Source organism: Eleginops maclovinus, chromosome 10, assembly GCF_036324505.1.
Source record: "Eleginops maclovinus isolate JMC-PN-2008 ecotype Puerto Natales chromosome 10, JC_Emac_rtc_rv5, whole genome shotgun sequence".
NCBI classification, from domain to species: Eukaryota; Metazoa; Chordata; class Actinopteri; order Perciformes; family Eleginopidae; genus Eleginops; species Eleginops maclovinus.
Window position 1 is genome coordinate 19,179,999 of NC_086358.1, and position 19,965 is coordinate 19,199,963.

At 40.0% G+C, this 19,965-nt stretch overlaps 1 protein-coding gene across 1 annotated transcript; it reads left to right on the top strand.

The window, feature by feature from the left end:
- Positions 1-2,111: 2,111 nt before the first annotated feature.
- bms1 (BMS1 ribosome biogenesis factor) lies at positions 2,112-19,496 on the top strand. Its single transcript, XM_063892487.1, has 23 exons — positions 2,112-2,190; positions 3,251-3,431; positions 3,827-4,017; positions 4,591-4,670; positions 5,934-6,122; positions 6,250-6,392; positions 7,384-7,505; positions 7,693-7,886; positions 8,035-8,177; positions 9,303-9,862; positions 10,638-10,739; positions 11,062-11,216; positions 11,304-11,385; positions 11,568-11,641; positions 13,085-13,279; positions 13,362-13,550; positions 14,241-14,421; positions 15,304-15,362; positions 15,518-15,640; positions 16,422-16,569; positions 17,454-17,629; positions 18,261-18,422; positions 19,049-19,496. The coding sequence occupies exons 2-23, from the start codon at positions 3,259-3,261 to the stop codon at positions 19,274-19,276; spliced, it is 3,669 nt and encodes a 1,222-aa protein (XP_063748557.1). The 5' UTR covers positions 2,112-2,190; positions 3,251-3,258; the 3' UTR covers positions 19,277-19,496.
- The last annotated feature ends 469 nt before the right edge of the window (positions 19,497-19,965 follow it).

The following is a 19,965-nucleotide window of genomic DNA, read 5'->3' on the forward strand; positions in this document are numbered from 1 at the left end:
AAATAATTGAAAATAAATTAGCTGTCTCTCCAAAATAATTAAACAAATAATTATTTATCAACTACTTTCAACTCCATTTTTAGTTCTTTTAGTGATGTTCCCGCTTTCTGTCTTTCTTTCTTTCTTCTTCTTCAAATCCTTACATAATAAAAGCCATCGTAAAAGCCATCTCACTTCTTTCAGTGCTTCTCTGTCAGGTATACGATAGATATTACTGATAAACACTAAAATAATTCAAAAAGGTCAAAAGACTTAACTCTTTCAAACATATTGGTTGTGAGAACACACACTTTTATCTATTTCTCTTGGAAATTGTGTTGAATTGATTTAATATCATATTGTGCAGTCTGAATTTTTTTTTATTCATGTAGAAAAAAACATTGCTGAAATAAATAAACATGTAAACCGGATGGTGATTACAGTAGGATATAATTAAGAGGACGGTGAAAATGGATAATCCAAAGGACAACGAGCACTTGATGTTAAAGAGAGGAAGTTCAAAGGCTCTGAGGACAAGTAGAGCAGTAGGGTTTATTACACTCTTCATAACAGGATGCCAACGATGACATTAAATAAGACAAGGGTGGTGATGACGGCAGCGATTGTAATTATGATGGACAATATCGAGATAAAGGGATTGGATTCAGGTCAGGGCCTGTTTCAATAAAGCACCGGACAGAACTGTATTTATGTTCACTGGCACCACTTTATCCATATATCCCTCGTCACATTTTATTATAACTTATAACATGATTATTCAGTTTTGCTGCAAATATAAATGATTCTTTAATGTTAATAAATGTATTTACTTTTTTATATTTAAAAGGCAGTGCTTTGGAACTGCAGCTTGAATGAAATGTGTAATTAGGATTAGAAGTGAAGGAAACTCTGGATTTGTGGATGTGAAGCTATTCTCACTGTAAAGGCCTTCCAACAAAAGGTGGATCACTACAAAACCTCTTCTGTGCCAATGTTTTTCTCACACAATGTCCCTGCTTTGTCCTCATTTCGTTATATATCCTCATCGTTGTCCAAGACCAAAGAGAACGTCCAGTTTTATTTCCGATGTTCTGTATTCAACTGCTTTTTCAGGAAAGTACACAACCCTCAGCCATATCAGCTGTAGCCTGTTTTTAATTTGGCCTCCTCTCTGGTTTAGCTGCTCTGGGCTCACGTTCTAACCACAACAGTGCACTTTATCGCCTCAAAGAAAGATAATAAAAACCATGACATTGCTGCCCTCTGCTGGACTCCTTGTAAAATACTTCCCCTCCCTTCCAGAAGATATTTTATAGATACAAGATTCAAAGCTTTTTTTTTCACGTGCACAGTAGCTACCTTGTAGATATGACATTGAAAAACTTCCCAGAAGTCCGAGGCTACTCCAACAAAACAACATGAATATATATAGGACATAAAACAAATAAAACCAATACAAATAGTGAAAGAAATAATAGAATAGAAATAAACTGGTGCAAGAGAAAGTTGCAAAATGTGAAAGTAAGTACAAGTAAAGAAAATAGAGCAAGAACTATTATTGTTGTTAATAGCAAACAATGCTATTTGCACCAGGGTGTAAATAGTCTACAATAATATTTGCTCCCGGGGGAAAATAGTCGACAGTAATATTTGGAGCTGGGTGTAAATAGTCAAATGTGATATCAAGATTTTATGAATGCTATTTGCACCCGGGCTGAAATTGTCAAAAATGCTACAATAATATTGCCATATCTGAACTTTAGCTACTGTGCACATGCCAACAAAGCTTTTGACTCTTTAAGTCTGCTTTGACGTGCATTATGATGTCATTCACAAGCTGTGTGGCAATGTAATAATTTAGCCTGAGACTCGTCACTGTTATTCTGCTGATTATGCCAACACTGCCTGCATGAAATTAAAAAATAGTTAAAATTAAAAAAAATATTAAATATTAAAAAAGAAAGGGAAATTAAATTCTAATTTTAACACAGATTTATTGCTTTTCATCGTTTGAAAAGCAAAGGCCACGATAATCTGAAGCTGACCTCCAGAGGGCGCTGTTGTCTCTTCCACAGGGTGGAACCTTCGCATTGTGTTTCCACCCGGTTTACTACGAAGGTAACGCTTTGGTTCGCTTCCGGGTTGGAGGTGCAAACACACGTGAGAAGTGAGGAAAACTGACTGACTGGACAACAACACCTTTAACTGCAGGTATTGCGACTAATTCATTTTGTTCTCCCCTCCACATATTACAGATGTGTGCAGCTAGCTTTTAGCTTTACTGCTACACACAGAGCCGCTTTACACTGGCTGATAACTGCTGATGCTCCCTCACACTGAGAGAACTACTAGCTCATGTGCTTTTTCGAGTAATGGTTAACATGGATTTAACATATAATTACCTCTCTGAGAGCATTTGCAATTGCATCACATTTGTTTGGCAGTAACCCACACTAAAATATTCTGTTGGTTTCATGTTTTAGCTTTCTTAAGTCACTATATAAGCTACAGATTTATTGTTGCTATGTGGCTAATGTTATTTCACTGAAGAAGAGAAAGGTAAAGCAGCGCCTTTTCAGTGTTCTGATCACCTAAATGCTTAAACACCACATGTCAACATTCAAATTCAAAGGAGCTTCAATGGCATGACCAGATCGAAAACAGAGTATTGCAAAAGCATGTTGTACAACATTCTCTTTCTCTCTGACAAACACACACACACACACACACACACACACCATGTGCCAAACTGATCATGCTCTCACACACCATAATTATGCTTAGATAAGATAGAGAGTGGATATAATTTATTGATCCCTAATTTGAAAGTTGTTTTGTTACAGGAGCATGTTTACAAGGGTTTAGATCAACAGTAAGAGGCACTCAAAAATAAAGTGTTAAAAATACAAAAACTAAATAAAAACAGTCAAATAGCCTTTTTTTAAACCATTCTGTATGTTAAATGCTTGAGCTGAAAAAACCTTGCAATCAGTAAGAGTGCTTTGTGATGGAGGATTTATCCATATCGCTTACCATTAGCTTGTAGGGCAATTTACCATTTCTCCTGCTCTCCAGGCAGCCACTGCTCTTTCTTTATGTCTCTAAAGAACATACGTGTACTTGCAGATACTTGAAATGTGTCACATTCCATCACAGTAAACATAATATCTTTTAGTTCTGTTCTTTTTTTTTCTCTGTCCAAGTTCTCCTTGCTGGTATATTTCATTTCAATCTGTGAAGATGAACTTGTATGGAATTCTCTGTTCTTCAGTGGACAGGATGGACGGGAAAGTGAAGGAGCAGAGGAAACATCAGCAGAAGCACAGCGGGCCAAAGGCAGAGAGGAAGAAGCTGAAGAAGCAGGGCGGAACCACAGAGGAAGATGCACGCAAACGCAACCCCAAAGCTTTCGCCGTGCAGTCGGCTGTACGCATGGCCAAGACCTTCCACAGGTCAGTTTCGCTCCTGTCCCACAGGAGAAGGCTTAGCACCCTGATGTGATATCAGTTTGTTGTCCTTAAAGCTCACTCCCAACAAGGGATGAATTAAAAGTAGAATGACCCAATAATCAGTTCGATTCAAGTGTAGTAGATAAGGGCTGCCCGGTTTCAGAAAGATAACTAATTGTGATTAATTTGACAGATAAACATTATTCAGAATTATAATTTAATAGTGATTTATTTAATGAGGATCTGTACCAAACAATGATGTTTTGATAAGACTGTAGAAGACAGAGTGTAGGGGGACCTCAAAAATTAAACTGATTGTGCAGACCCTTAGTCGACCAATAAAAATGTGATAAATGGAGCCAACAGTGAATAACTACTTTTCATGTATTCCTTTTTAGGTCCCAGGACATAAAGACCAAAAAACATCACATCCCCCTGGTAGACCGGACTCCCCTTGAACCCCCTCCAATTGTGATTGTGGTTGTCGGACCCCCCAAGGTTGGAAAAAGCACCCTGATCCGCTGCCTGATCAAAAACTTCACGCGGCAGAAGCTGGGGGACATCTGTGGACCTGTGACCATTGTCTCTAGTGAGTGTGGCCCCCAGTTCTTCTTGAATAGCTATGTCGTTCTGTAGCTGCTCACCAGGACCTCCTTCACACTTTCATGAAATACACAGCATGTGAAAACTAATATTAAATTAATAGAAGACTAAAAAAGACCTAGAGCACTATGCCATTTAAAAAAAGTTTGTGCATGTGATTATTTATTTGTTTAACTGGTTTGGGTTCACATTTGCTCAAAACATCGAAGAAACTTTAAGGATAATTTGAATTTTTCCACAATTATTGCCTAAAAAACAACAATATCTCCAGTATTTGTTACTTCCTTGCAACAAAAATATTAATTCTGTGTAGTATTAATAAACTTCTGTCTAGAATACAAGGAATGAAGTGGAAGATCTTTATCTTCCACTTCCTAATATTGTTAAGTTACTTTAGCGATTGAGTGTTTTCTATTGAAAAACGTGTTGTGAATGAATAAAATTGAATTTTTATTGAAAAAGTGGTCTAAACAAATGAAACATTGGGCAACAATCGATGTAAATTACAGCCATCTTTGACATCAAGTGTTTGTGATCATTTTTCTTCTTCTATTCTCAGGTAAGAAGCGTCGCCTCACTTTCATGGAGTGTAACAACGACATTAATACAATGATCGACCTCGCAAAAGTAGCTGATCTGGTACGTTTTTCAATTTCCAGTACAGGGAAATATGTATGGTGGAGTTGTCAGCTGTATAAATGTTGTTTTTAAAGTTAAATCCACTAGGCTTGTTAACAGTAGGGCTGTCACGATATCAGATTTTCAATCCACGGTTATCATGGCCAAAGTAATTCACGATAACGATATTATTGCGACATCTATAGAAAATCTTAACAATAATAATAATAATAATAATAATAATAATGCTATCAGTCAAATTCATCTCATATTCTTTAGTTTATTGTGCGGTTTGTGTCTAGCGTACAAAAATAACAACAAAAACGGTTGTCTTCTTGGGATTTTGTATTTTGGAGCAACTGTTGTCATCAGTGCTTTAAACCCTGGCCTGATTTAGTGATGGCTTCATTCTGACATGGACTAGCCATGTCTACTTTCTTTTCTTATCCATTGACTCAAACACCGTTAGCTGACCTGAATCCCTGGCTCTGTGTCGCTTCTTTGACTCTGCGGCGGCCTGACAAATAACCAGGGGAGAGAAAATACTGTTTAGTCCAACGCCATGATAACTAAACTTTCACTCAACTAAGACCGTAATGTAACATTTACCGTCTCTGGGCTAGCAATCTAACTGCAGCTTACTCTCTGTACCGTGGCGAAGTCTGCAGGGGAATCAACGCGAAGGTGGATGGACAGGTTGGCCGCATGCCCCCTTTTGCGCTTACTGTTGCTTGGCACTTCTTGCAGACTGGGTTCTCTATCTCTAACACCTCGTTTACGAAATCCCCAAAACTCCCACACTGGCGAAGCAACTCTTTTTGGGAGCGTGAGTGTCTCGCTCAACTCTGTAATCTCCTCCGACATGTTTTGTGCAACATTAGTGGCCACACACTATACACTGTGCTAGTAGCTGCTAGCTAGCTAGTTACCGCGTCTTCTATTTTCTGTTTTATGACGGGGTGTCGTAACCAGTGTTAAGGAGCGTTATCGCCACCTACTGGTTGGAGTGTTAACCAGATAGTTACTGGCGTTGGATTATGTACGATATTATCATATTTACATATCGTCAATATTTCATTTTTTTAATTTCACGGTTACCGTAAATAACGGTATATTGTGACACCCCCAGTTAACAGTAAATGTAGGCTACTGTAAAAGAAACTGAGTTGACAGTAATCTTTTAAACTAGAGTTTGTTTTGAATTATCCCAACAACATGACCGAATAAAGTCTCGAGGTTGGATGTTTTAGTGTCTTAATGAACTGAGTTGTTTTTCCCCCGTAGGTTCTGATGCTGATCGATGCCAGCTTTGGATTTGAGATGGAGACGTTTGAGTTCCTGAACATCTGTCAGGTGCACGGCTTCCCTCGCATCATGGGTGTGCTGACTCACCTTGACTCATTCAAGAACAACAAGGCCCTGAGGAAGACCAAGAAGAACCTCAAACACCGCTTCTGGACCGAGGTCTATCAGGTAACCCAAACGGGATCACATGTGTTTCCTCGAAATAACCCCGCTGCTTTGTACAGCATCTGGCTCAGTGAAACCTGTATCTACTGTGACGGTTTGTGTGATTAAGGGTTTTATGTTTGATTGTCAGGGGGCCAAGCTGTTCTACCTGTCCGGCATGGTGTACGGTGAATATCAGACACAGGAAGTGAAAAACCTGGGCCGCTTCATCTCAGTGATGAAGTTCCGTCCCTTGGTGTGGCAGACCTCCCATCCTTATGTGCTGGTGGACCGGTGAGTGTGCCTGACTTTTCAAACTGGTGACTTTTTAACCCAATTTCACCCGAATCGTCCAATTCAGCAGTATGTTTGCAGCAAAGTTCCAGCATTAGATAGTTTACATTTAAAGATAGTAGATAGTTAATTTTCATCCAAACTAAGACATCATTTAAAAAAGTTTGTTTTAGAAAAAAAAGGGACTCCCAGCTGGCATTAGATTAAAATAGATTCCCATTGCTTTGATTGTTTCTGAAGTTACAGAAACAAAGCACATCACTGCAATGTATCTGCATGCTGTTGGATATGTTTAATGATGACTCATCTGTGTAAACCTCCATATGCATTCTTAAACTTGCATAAAACTCTACACATCAATACGCCTGCTTGCAATCGACCCTAAACACACACTGACAAATATACACAATGCATTTTAACTAAGCAAGCTATAGGTGGTTACACGACAGGTATCAGTCCATATTAGCACACAGGTGATGTTCTGTTTCTCACACACACCCACACACACACACACACACACACACACACCAGTCATTTAACCGATTAAACTACATGGTGATGCAATATAAATCTCAATACTGCTGTACGGCTAGTCTGTCTCATTAACACATTTAATATATCCACTGTTTCACTCATTTTGCTCCCCTGAAAAAAAGAAACACAAGCACATCACTGCAACGCAAGTGTAACCATAACTTGACCTACCATTATAACTTATAACAGAAAATTACACTTAGATTAAATATAACAAAACCCAAAGGTCTTATACAGAGTAATACAGTCCATGTCTAATACACATTCTAGTGTCTTTTTAATGGGCCCGACATTACCATAGGTCCCCGCCACTGTAAACATTTAGCCATTTCTAATGTTGTTGTGTAAAAATGATGATATGCAAGTGTTGACAATAACCACACTTAAAAATAATTGATATTATGTTGGTTAAAGGTTACTCTGCACTCATCAGTCATTGTTTTCTCCTTGCAAACAGTATGGAGGACTTAACTGACCCTGAGAAGGTGAGGACAGACCCCAAGTGTGACCGGACAGTGTCGCTCTATGGATACCTGCGAGGGACACATCTGAAAAACAAAGGCCAGGTCCATATCCCAGGTAAATAAGCAGGAAAACGTTTCATAACACACATCAGAAAAGCACTTATTTGCTATTTTTATGCCACAAGAGTGACATGTATATTTCACTTTAAGCTTCTTACTCCCAGAAATACAAAGAAGAGCTTGATCAAATATATTGCTGTAAACATTCTCAGTAACATATGATGTGCTGCTGCTCCCTGCAGGTGTGGGAGACTTCCAGGTGGCAGATGTGAACTTCCTGCCGGACCCGTGCGCCCTGCCCGGTGCTCAGAAGAAGAGAGCGCTGAACGAGAAGGAGCGCCTGCTGTATGCTCCCATGGCCGGCGTTGGGGGGGTGGTGTATGACAAGGATGCGGTGTACATCGACCTTCCTGCCAGCCACGTCCATCAGCAGCAGGTGTGTGAGACAGTGTGTCAACATCTGATTGGTTACAACATTTCCTCTGGCATATAGTCTATTTTTGTGTTCTTTCACCTCAAAAGTTCCTCTTATATCAGATAGCACATGTTGTTAGAGACCGCTGAGATGTGTGTGGTTTCTGCAGGAGGAGGTGCGTCCCACCACAGAGCTGGTCCAGTCTCTCATTGACACACACTCCACCCTGGATGCCAAGATGGCCGCCAGTAAAGTGTCTCTGTTCAGCGGCTCTGCCACCCTGGAGCCGTCTGACATCTGCGAGGAGAGCAGGTGAGACGCCTCCCCCTACACCCTCAAACAAAAACAATTAGCACATCAATAGGGACAAACATTACAACTTTATTTATGTATTTATTTAAACGTGGACCATGCATACAAATACATTAATCTCAGAAAAGAGAAGAGTTGATTCATGCCAGACTTTAGCTAATAGCTTATTCCCATCTGCAGTCCGTAGGCTTGAAACATAGATGACATTATTTTGTTTTAGCTGAAGCTTATAGGATTTAATACAGTACGTTATATGTTGGCCAATAAGAAACAAGAGATTGAAATGCCAATCATATGTCTGAGATCATTAAGAAACCCTGTTGATAACATAGTTGGACAACGAGAGCATAGACAAGTTTATTTTTACACTCTTCAATATAGGCACTCTTCTGTAAAGACACTTTTTAAGGCGTCACCATCAAATGTTAGTTTGTGTTTCATGTTTTTGTAAAATAGAAACCATATTGGCTGATATGTCATGGCATCATTTTAAACTCTTTGATATTATAACCACTCCAAAATTCAGAACTTGTCCAGTAAACCAACATTTAATCCTCTTTGTGACAATGCGTGCTTTAAATCATTTTAGAGTTAACTCTTAACAGTTAACTGTTTAGCATTGTACAAACTATTAATTTATCCCATTTCAAAATCAAAAGAAGCTTTTGGCTGAATTGTTATGTTAAACTACAGCTCCGGAAAAAAGTGAGAGACCACTCCAAATGTTTCTTAAATATTTATCTCAACATGTATGGCAGCCATTCCAGTGTCTGTTGAGTTCCAACACAGGTGTTGTCAGAAGTTTATAGAATACAATTTAAAAAATAATTTAAGTCAGAGACATGTCTCTACAACATTCAGTTTGTTTTACATCTCAGATAAGCTATTAGAGAGGCTATGGGATGAACGAAAGCATCTCAATATGCGTATCCAACTAAACGAAGTAAACACAAACACACTTAGCAGGACAACAAAAGCTCTGGGTAGTAATTGAGGGAACACACACTGTTGACAACAGAATAGTGTCTTAAATGTTCTGCTGATGAAGAGATTATCCTGCAGCCTTGCATTTGAAAAGGAAATGTGAATTGTGTGTGTGTGTGTGTGTGTGTGTGTGTGTGTTAGAGAAAATGGGGGTCCTCAGGAGGAGACTGTGTGGGACCCTAACACCCAGAGAGAGAGGAGAAAGGTGGTCTTCGCTGAGGAGGATGAGGAGGAGGAGGAGGAGGAGGAGAGTGGGTCCAGTGATGATGAAGAAGGGGGAAGTGAGGACAGTGACCAGGAGGAGGAAGATGATGAAGATGAGGACGAAGAGGATAAAGACAAAGACAACCTGTCCAAGTTTCTCAAAGACGCCAGAGCCAAATCTGAGGAAACCGTAGAGCCTTCATCAGACGCTCCTCCGGTGAAGAAACAGAAAGTGGAGAAGAAGGAGCAGAGCGCTGAGCTGCCGGCGTTCGCCGACAGCGAAGACGAGCTGGAGGTGAGCGAGGGAGAGGAGACTGCAGAGGAGGGGGAGGCCGGGAGAGCAGGTGACTCTGGACACTGTTCTGAAGAGGACGAAGAAGACAGTGAGGATGATGGGGAAGAGGAGTCTGAAGACGAATCAATGGAAGAGGATGATGCAGCTGACACTACAATGAAGAGTGGCAGTGAGGAAGAGGAGGAGGGGGAGGAAGAGCTAGGTAAATACACTGCTAAATCTAATCTATGACATTTTTTCAGTTTTTTCTTTTTGTGTTTGTGATAAACAGAAGAAAGAAAAACAAGCTTTTGATCCTATCACATCATTTCTGGAATTTGCCAAATTGGCATGGAATAGCAGATATCCAAGTTCCATACTTTCTTTTTTCTCTAAACTTTAAGGACTTCCAACTAAAACCCTGAGAGGCAAAGGAGAAATAATAATTCTTTGGATCCATTTTCTAAGTCTGATTTAGTTCTTTTTTATTTGCCAGGGAGATGACAAGAAGTGTTTGTTGGAATACTCATTATGGTCCTAGGTATCTGAGATGTTCTAAATGGGACCAACATGTGCAGATAAGCATCAACAAATATAATTTCTAGTAAAAAAATAACAATTGAGCCTGACCAGATCCTCACAATTCATATGCAGGAATTGATTTGTTTTTACATCAAGGATTTCGGAAAAGACGATCCTGGAAAATATGTTCCTAAACCCAGAGAGAGTACGGTTTGGATCAGACTTACAACATTTATTTTCACAATTATTTTTTTCATTTGCCTCTCTTGATGTTTGGTTTAAATTTTGAAGTTAAGTGTAGAGTTTATAGAGCTGAACTTTCCAAAGGCCACTGCTGGTGGAGTCTCGGGCTAGTCGGAAAGCTTCTCATAGGTCTAACAAGATTCATGTAATGGGACAATGAATGCAGAGCTTACATTAGTCGGATAGACCCTGAAGGCAACTAAACTGAGTTCCTTTACTGTTTCCATTCACAGGGGCTCTGAAGTGGAAGGAGGGTCTGCAGCAGAAGGCATCAGAAGCGTTTCTACGGCAACAAGCAGCTATCCCCAATCTGAGAAAACTGGTTTATGGCTCAGGTAAGCTTGGACTCTGGTTGCATGTGCTCATCTATATTTATTTCTATTGAATTGATGCAATATGATACATCTCTATATCTGTATGATCTGTTACTGTTGGCCAATTTATCACCCCGGCCAAAATATCAATTTCATTATTATCTTATTATTATTCTTGGCAAGGGAAAAGTGTACAGTATCTTCCAAGTGACGTGCATGAAGCCATGTTGTGTTTCTGATGTCATGATGATGTGCAAATACGTTTCTAAACCCCATGATAACATATACATACACACCTCTGATTTTCAGTGTGTGTTGATGCTTATCCCTTTTGTTTTTTCAGTCGTGGCGGCAAATAACTCTGAGGACGAGGAGGAGGAGGAGCTGGGCGGGCTGTTCACAGTCAGCCGGCCTCAGAAGAGTAAAAGGTTCCAGGCGGATGCTATGGACTGCTGCCGCTTCTCCCCCGACTCCTCCCACAACTGGGACCTGGATGAGGTGAGCGGTTAAGAGTTTGTATCTACTGTTGTTAGGAAAAAGATGTTGATATGAATACTTAAAGGTTGCCATGTTTTTGTTTTTCAGATGCTGAACTCCATCAGGGACTGCTTTGTCACGGGGAAGTGGGAGGAGGGCACGGATGCTGCCACGCTGCTGAAGGAGGACGGTAAGAGAGGAGGACTAATCCCCACCCAGGAAAATATCTCCAAACTTTCGACTTAATATTTCTGAATATCAGACACATGAGGATGTTTTCTACAGGGTTGAAGACATTTGGTTGAGAAGATCCTGTATCGCTGAGTGATTTCAGTGCTGTTCGTGAAGTCTTCTGTTGTTCTGTGTGTGTAGAGGAGCTGTACGGGGACTTTGAGGATTTGGAAACAGGAGAAGTCCACAAGAACAAATCTGGAGATCAGGCTGAGGTACGTCTGATGCACAGGGACAATAACAGACTTTCACTACACACGTGTTGCAGCTAAAGCAATATACTTAAAGGCATAATCATAATGTTAATAGAAAAAAAACGTACAGGTAAATGATACTGCTATCAGTCAAATTCATTTATCTATTTATTGTGTACTGCACACTTAATAATAAGAGTGCAGCGAGTACTTAAATCAGTGTGAACTTGGATGCTGTAAGTAAGGGACAAGCATCTCAGGATGATCGCTGTACTGCGGTTACATGGCTATAACATTGGATTTGAAATAAAAGAGTCACTTTGAGAGGGTTTGCAGCTTTATCCTTGAGTGAAAGGGTGTTTTCTGTGTATGTAGACACACTCAAATTAAAACTGAAATTCAATACTGAAGTGCCGTCTTGTAGTTTGCACTTTACACACTAATACAGCTTGTTTTGCAACTCTAGTGTGTACCAAACTGTCCAAACAGCTTCCAGACAGCACTTTGTTTGGATGGATAAACAGCAGAAGAATGTTTAGAGCCAGGGTGCGATTTGTAGGGGGGGATGGTGAGGATTTCCCCCCCTCTGGTTTTCCTATCCCTACCTCTGCTAAATTATTTTTATCTCCGGTGGGGACAAGGATTTCCCCCCCTTGATAGCGATGAATGCAACTTAACTGCTAGCCTACTTAAACTCTTGAAATCTAACGATCTTCAGTGTCTTTACATCAGAGTAGGCTATTCAGCAGCCTTCTGGCAGACGGTGCATATTTCTGAACGTCATCGAACACAAAAACATTGTAACATTTTTGTGCGGGAACTTCGCAGGAAAAACAGCGCTGAACCAAACATGAAACGCGTTCAGAGCAGCATATCATCTTACTTTACAGGACCCATTTGCAGAATTGTGGATAGAAGAGGGCCGAAATGCTGCAGACAATGCCCCGATAGGAAAAACGAAAAAGCCACCACAAATTTGTCACCAGAGCCGACTGTTTACTTTGTCTAGTTTTCCAGACCTGTCCCTGAGTGTTGACAGCACGTTGTGCTATTTAGTGAATTATTTTGAGTGTTTGATTTAAGTTAATTGGAGGGTCTTTTCATGGAGAGCATTGATGCTGTTCTATGGTGCTTTCTGCCTGTTAGTGCGTACGCATGTTTTTGTGACGTTGAATAGAAATCCATGTATGGGTTATTAAAAGTTTTGCCATGATGTGATGGGGACTAATCCACGGACCCGAAAAAAGGGCCTGTCTACTTTTTGCGTTTTTTTCTCCCTAGTTATGCAAGTTAAAAGTCCAATGTTCTTGTCTATGAATAAATAAAAAAAAACATCCCCCCCCTCTGTTTTTTTGTCAAATCGCACCCTGTTTAGAGCTATTCTCGTTTCTCCGAAGCAGCTCCCAATCAACTCATTATTACCTTGACTTTCCTCAGTATGATGATTTTTGTTGTGACCTGCAGGATAATAAGAACGATGAAGAAGAAGATGATGATGATGAAGAAGAGAGTCAGGTGAAGGTGGATGAAGACGTGGCCCAGAAGAACAAGCGCCTTGAGAAGAAACAGAGGCTGAAGGAGCGGTTCGATACGGAGTATGATGATGGAGACGCCACCTACTTCGATGACCTGAAGGAGGAGCTGCAGAAGCAGGCGGAGGTACGGAGGTTCTGTCACACACAGCAGCTGCTGGAATCAGGCATCTGAACATCTATATGAGAGTATCTCTTTACTCCCTCAGCTGAACCGGGCGGAGTTTCAGGATGTGGACGATGAGACCAGAGTGCAGTACGAAGGCTTCAGACCGGGGATGTACGTCAGATTAGAAATCCCCTCTCTCCCCTGCGAGTTCGTCACCAATTTCGATCCCCATTATCCCATCATCCTCGGGGGCTTGACCTCTGCTGAGGGGAATGTGGGATACCTGCAGGTATGTTTGCTGTGATCATCAGTAGTGCTAATGTGAAGTTGTAGTTATCAGTCAAACATTACACAGATACCAGGAAGGAAGAAAGGATACATTAGATTTCCAAATTTTGTTGCAACAAAACGTCAGTTGCTGTCTCAAGTGAGTGAGACAATTCATGCGTATTCGTGCTCAATCGCAGAAGATTAGTCTACATTTTGTTATGAGCATTATACTTTTAGTAGAATTGGATTCCAGTGGTGGCAGTGAAGCATTGTTTGAGACTCCAAACATTTCTGAAAACTCCAGAACATAATAAAGTCAGCAGTAGTTGAAAGTTGATACCATCAATACAGATAGATTAAGCAGAGCAGATTTCATAAAACAAATGAGGATTAAATTTAATTCAGCATATATATCTAATGCTTATGACGTTGTTCAAATAATATCATTTTGTGTGCTAGTGGCTATACATTTGTCTCGTTTGGCAAAGGTGCAGAGGACCATGATTGGGGAGAGTTTATTATCATACTTTATATATGACACCATCTTAATGTGTTTAATTTTATAGATTTTGTATTGATCTAAAATAAAAACTGGCTATATTCGTTTATTTGTCTGGTTTATACAATAGCCCTACTTTTCTGATGTCCTTGGTAATATTCTATTATGAGCTCCTGTCCTAATGTGTGTGTCTGTGTGTGCGTGTGTCAGATGCGTTTGAAGAAACACCGCTGGTATAACCGCATCCTGAAGACGAGAGACCCCCTCATCCTTTCTCTGGGCTGGAGGCGCTTCCAGACCATCCCCCTGTACCACATCGAGGACCACAACGGGCGCCACCGCCTGCTCAAATACACACCGCAGCACATGCACTGCGGAGCCTCCATCTGGGGTGAGCAGTAAGAGCACTGAGCATGTACTGTGGGGAAGGCTGTTTTTCAGGGACCAAGAAAAAGAGTGTGTGTTGTAGCTTTTATGTCTGAATGTGAACATGCACATAATAATAAATATCCATAATAATAGTGAGGTTAACATAAGACACCACTTCCTTTCACTGTGTTCAGAAATAAATCCATTTATATTCCTGTGTTCATGCTTTAGACAAAAATGCTCTTCATAGCCTAAAACTATCTGGAGCATTCTATATCATCTTATCTCACAGCTGATCAGTGTGTCATGCTGCTGTGCTTTAATGCTGTGGCTTCTTCTGCGCGTACATGCCTCAAGTCTGTGCTTTAGACTTTGTAAATTATTTACAAAGGTTAGATAAAACAGCTGAATGTGTTGCTCATGCATTATTAAACAAAGTAAACAAATTAAGCACTTGTGATTCTGCTAAAACTAAGACGTAGTTGGTTGCAGGTGTAAACTAGAGTTTGGCTGGTAATGGATTTTTTAAAGCCAATATTGAGCATTTTTGATAAAAATCCCCTTTGTAAAAAAGTCTGTTGAATAGTTTTTATCTAGATACAGGTCGGTTTGGTTTATCGACCTTATTAATACAATAGTACAACATACTGTATATCTTGGACTTATTGCCACTGTTGGCCTTCCTACCTTATCAGGACAGAACTAACAGAAATATTGGGACTAATATCATTTTAATAATTCTAATAGTTGATCAAAATGTTCTATCAGATTGTGGAAAAAAGAAATCGAGACAAAGCGTAATTTCTTCTTGTTTATTGAGACTTTAACTATTGAGAGCTTTTGACAAGAAGTGTTTTCCAGTCTGATATGATAATAATAATCATTTATAATCTGTCTCCCTCAGGTCCGGTCACACCGCAGGGCACAGGCTTCCTGGCTCTTCAGACAGTAGCAGGAATCAAAGTAAGTCACTCCCCTCTCCGGTTTTGTGTGAAAAGTCGGTTCAGATATCAGTAGTTTGTCGGAAAAAGCTTGACTGACTGATTCCTTTCTAATGATGTGTTTAAAGCTGAGTGGCAATATGTAGTTACTCATAGGTTGCTTTTTTCCCTCTGCAGGCTAATTTCCGTATTGCAGCCACAGGAGTCATCCTGGACCTGGACAAGTCTGTGACCATAGTGAAGAAACTCAAACTGATCGGTTATCCCTACAAGATCTTCAAGAACACCAGCTTCGTTAAGGTAGGGAAACCTCTGATCATCTTTATTCAGGTCTACAGATCTGAGGTGAGCACTTAAAACAGGTGGAGTTACATGAGAGAGATCAATATAGACAGAGCCCACATTATGGGGACATTTCAAGTATGTGTCTTTTACTGGCTGATCTGCAGCATAATCAACATCAGGGTTTATTTAGTTTTTTTTCCTCAAGAAAACATTGTCTTGGGTTGAAGGACATGCATAAAAGACAGACATGTGACCATGGAAACATACTTGATAACTGAAGCACGCTCACTAACTTTGGCCTAGATCTTATTTGGTCCGGACTTTTGGACTTCCTAGTTTTTTTTTTAACCAAAATGACATGAGTGATCAGTGCAGAGAAATAAGTGAATATTTAATGTGTCGGGTGGTAGTTAAGGTTTCAGTTTGTCTCTCAGTATACACCAGGTTTTTTTTGGACCCAAATAAAGTCCAAATGTCTGCCTGTTTCAATATGTTTTTGCGAGAAGGCGGTAAAATCTGTTTTTAAATAAAACATAAATTGAGAGAACAAGTAGAACTTCTTTGATAATTGTCATGTGAAGCCAAATCAAACTGGATTAAATATAAATACTGCTATAAAAACTTTAACGTGCTAAAAGGCCCTAAAATATTGTTGTATTATTTTTAGAGAGGCAGATGTTGATGCCAGAGTTTTCTTCTCCATTTAAAAAAGCACAAGGATGTGAAGGAGCAGTCATATAATTTGTAAATACTTATGTGCAGTTTTTCTGATTGGACTCTCCCTCTGTGTTCACAGGGTATGTTCAACACAGTGCTGGAGGTAGCTAAATTTGAAGGCGCTTCTATACGAACAGTATCAGGGGTCAGAGGTCAGATCAAGAAGGCGCTGTCTACACCTGCCGGAGCTTACAGAGCCACGTTTGAGGACCGCCTGCTGATGAGTGGTGAGCGTCTGCTTTACATGTGTTCTGATACTGCAGACTGTCACACTTCAAATAAGTTACTTATCATCTTCAGAGTAGTGTAGTGCAGTGATGATGTGTTTTGGGAGGCCCAGCCGGAAATCAGCATCGCAAGAGCACCGCAATGCAAGGGGTTTTGCTAATTGGGTTTGGAAATATTGAAGAATATAACTCTGTGGCAAACACACGTATGCTACTTACTTTTTTGTTCTGCAGGGTAATCTCCACATAATAACAACACTTTGTTTATTGTTGAAGCGTAACTGTAGTCACATGAGTTCACGTCACGTCAAGCTAAAGGCTGCTAATGCTGGGTGTGATGGCGTTCAGTCTCATTTTGTAACTATTTAGCAACCGTTGTTTTTATTACTCATAGAATCTTTAGACATTCCCGAGACTGGTATTTACTGGTGGTTTTTATATATCGTAAAACAAAACGTGGAGATGTTTCCAGCTTGTGTGAAACACAGACCTTATATTATACATCTTACCAAAAATCCTGTTCAAAATCTGATCAACAGTTGACTTCCAGAAACGTTACCGGAAGTTGTAAAATACTGACTCATTTCCAGGTCTTAGGACTCATTCCTGCACCCCTCTATGGTTGTCTTTATTTAGAATTAGACAGGCTTTGGTTACTTCTGAGGCGCTCCTCTGCAGTCTTAATGCTGATAAATCTGCTAAATTGCTTGTATATTGTGTAATTTCCAGTTTTTTATATTGAATACAAAATGTTATGCATGCTTCTTGAGTGATATGTTAACATGTTAAGCTACCTTTTGCTCTTTACTGTAACAATTGTGAATTTCCACTCAGTGGAACGAATAAAGGTATTCTGATTCTGATTCCGATGTGTTTTGTTGCAGACGTGGTGTTCCTGCGCTCTTGGTTTCCGGTGACCGTTCCTCAGCTCTACAACCCCGTCACCTCCCTGCTGCTACCCGCCGGTCAGAAGGACGGCTGGGCGGGCATGAGGACGCTGGGCCAGCTCAAACACGACCTGGGCATCCGCAACAAACCCAACACAGACTCTCTGTATAAGGTAGGCCCTGAACACCTGTCTAATGAGAGAATGGAGAAATTGGAGCAGTGCATCGCTCCAAGTGATAAAAGACCTAACCACTTTAACATGGGGTATTTATTTTAATAACTTTTTCATCAAGGTTTAAGGAAGCTTAAATAATCAGCAGCCCTTAACAGTCATGAGGATTTACAGGGTTGGTCAGTAATAAAAAAACAAAGACAGTCAGAAATACTAAGTAGTGGTAATACAAAAATAGGAGAAAAATCAGTCAGAAAATAATTTGTTGAGTTGATGTCAATAACTAACATTTTCTTATACTTTAAATTACTTTAGTCTAAATAAACCTTCAATGTGAGAAATGCATTTTTTAATCAGTGCATTGAATATCTTGCAAACTGCCAATCTTTGGGTTGTTAGTTGGACGAGACATCACAATTGCCTTGCATTTTATTAACAGAAGGAGTCATTGAACAATTAAAGATTCACATGAAATAATCATTAGTTATAGCCCCATTATACATTTCATGGTGTCTTTTCTGTTAGCTGGTTCGAGTTCAGAACTGAGTTAAAGCATGTGTAGTAGCGTGTGTACTTCACACAGCTGTAATAAATCCTGGCTTAACGTGTGATCCATCCCCTTCTCTTCCAGCCGGTGGTCCGAGCCCCGAGGCACTTCAACCGCCTCCACATCCCCAAGGAGCTGCAGAAGGCCCTGCCCTTCAAGAGCAAACTCAAACAGCAGCAACCCAAAGGAAAGACCCCCAAAGACCTCCAGAGGCCCACCGTGATCAGAGAGCCCCACGAAAAGAAGGTGAGCATAGACAGCTGATGCATCCATGGTTCTGAGTTAGCGTTCATGACCTCTGACAAATCACTGATTTGTACTGAAATGAAAACTGGGACCATATTCAGGGTGTCGTACAAAGAGGTGAAGTTTCAAATGTTAAAATTTTACCTGTGCAAGTTTCAAAATTATAATTGAATCTCCATATACCTTTTTAAAATGATTGTTTTTCAGCAAAATCTCACTATCTCTATTTCTAAAATGTCAAATAAAGTATGATTTGAAATATACAATCTAAAATAAACAACTGCTTTATAGTAAATATAATATACGTAACAATAGACCTTGATTGCATTTATATTAACAATACATACACGGTGATAAAGACTTTCAAGAAATCTTGGCTAATTCATTTTAAAAGTGTTAGAAAAGTGCTTGAATTGTGTCTCAAAGGGTGCACAAAAGCTAAATAATTGTGTTCATATCACTACATCACAAAAAATATCACACCTGATAGAAATTATAACCAAAACTGTGCAAAAACACGCAATCCACAAACAACTTGTTGTGGATTGCTTCAACATGAGATGAGCCTGGACTAGCAGCAACGATGCTTTATCTCTAAACCTGTCTTTTTCCGTCCCGTTCTTTAGGTGGCCGCCCTGCTCAACGCTCTGTCCCAGGTCCACCACCACAAGAGAAAGAAGGCCCACAAGGCGCAGCACGCCAAACACAAGGAATTCCTGCAGGAGAAGGAGAAGCAGGAGGAGGCCAAGATGAAGAGACAGAAGGAGGCCCGTAAAAAACTGTACCGTACCATGGGCCAGACGGACCAGAAGAAGCAGAGGTCCAGTCTAAAGGGGTCGGCCAAGGACGACTAACTCTCTGGATGTGGACTCATGAGGAAAACCCCTGCAGGAAAACCTCTGCACACTGACTGAGATGCATGGTCTGCTCATTGGACTGATGACATGCATTTCACACCTTTTAGCATTGTCCTTTTTATTGTATTTTTCTAGATGTATTGATATTGAAAATAAGCTGTAAAGGAACAGTTATCTGACTTTTGGAACTTGTTTGAATTAAACATGTCTAAGGAAACTGTTCTGTCAACAAAAAATGATATACCTGTTAATTCACGTAACCTGATGGTTGGAAATTTTATGGGTGAACTCGCCATGGCATAGAGATATTATACTGTCTGACTAGCCGGAGTATTCACAATATATGACGCTCTTGCTGTTACAGTAATAACATTTAAAAAATATATATTATTAGAAAGTAAATAACACTGCTATCTGAAGAGATAATTTAAAGAAGTAACGTATTACACGGGTTAAAAGCTTCAGAGGATTTACACAGCTACTAAACCGCTTTCTTCTCAGTGCAGCTGTTTAGCCAACACTTAACTAATTGTATGCATACTGTACCAACATGACCTACTTATCGTGCTATGAGAGCGGATTCTTACAGTCTCCCAGCAAACAAATGAATAACTACAAAAACAATACATATATTTATTTATATTGTTTTTTATCTATATAGATGGCATACAAATACATGAATCTGA

Coding starts and splice junctions, on each gene's coding strand:
- bms1 (XM_063892487.1), top strand. CDS start 3,259: ATGGACGGGAAAGTGAAGGAGCAGAGGAAACATCAGCAGAAGCACAGC. Junction 4,671..5,933: donor TCGCAAAAGTAGCTGATCTG/GTACGTTTTTCA, acceptor TTTCCCCCGTAG/GTTCTGATGCTGATCGATGC. Junction 7,506..7,692: donor AGGCCAGGTCCATATCCCAG/GTAAATAAGCAG, acceptor TGCTCCCTGCAG/GTGTGGGAGACTTCCAGGTG.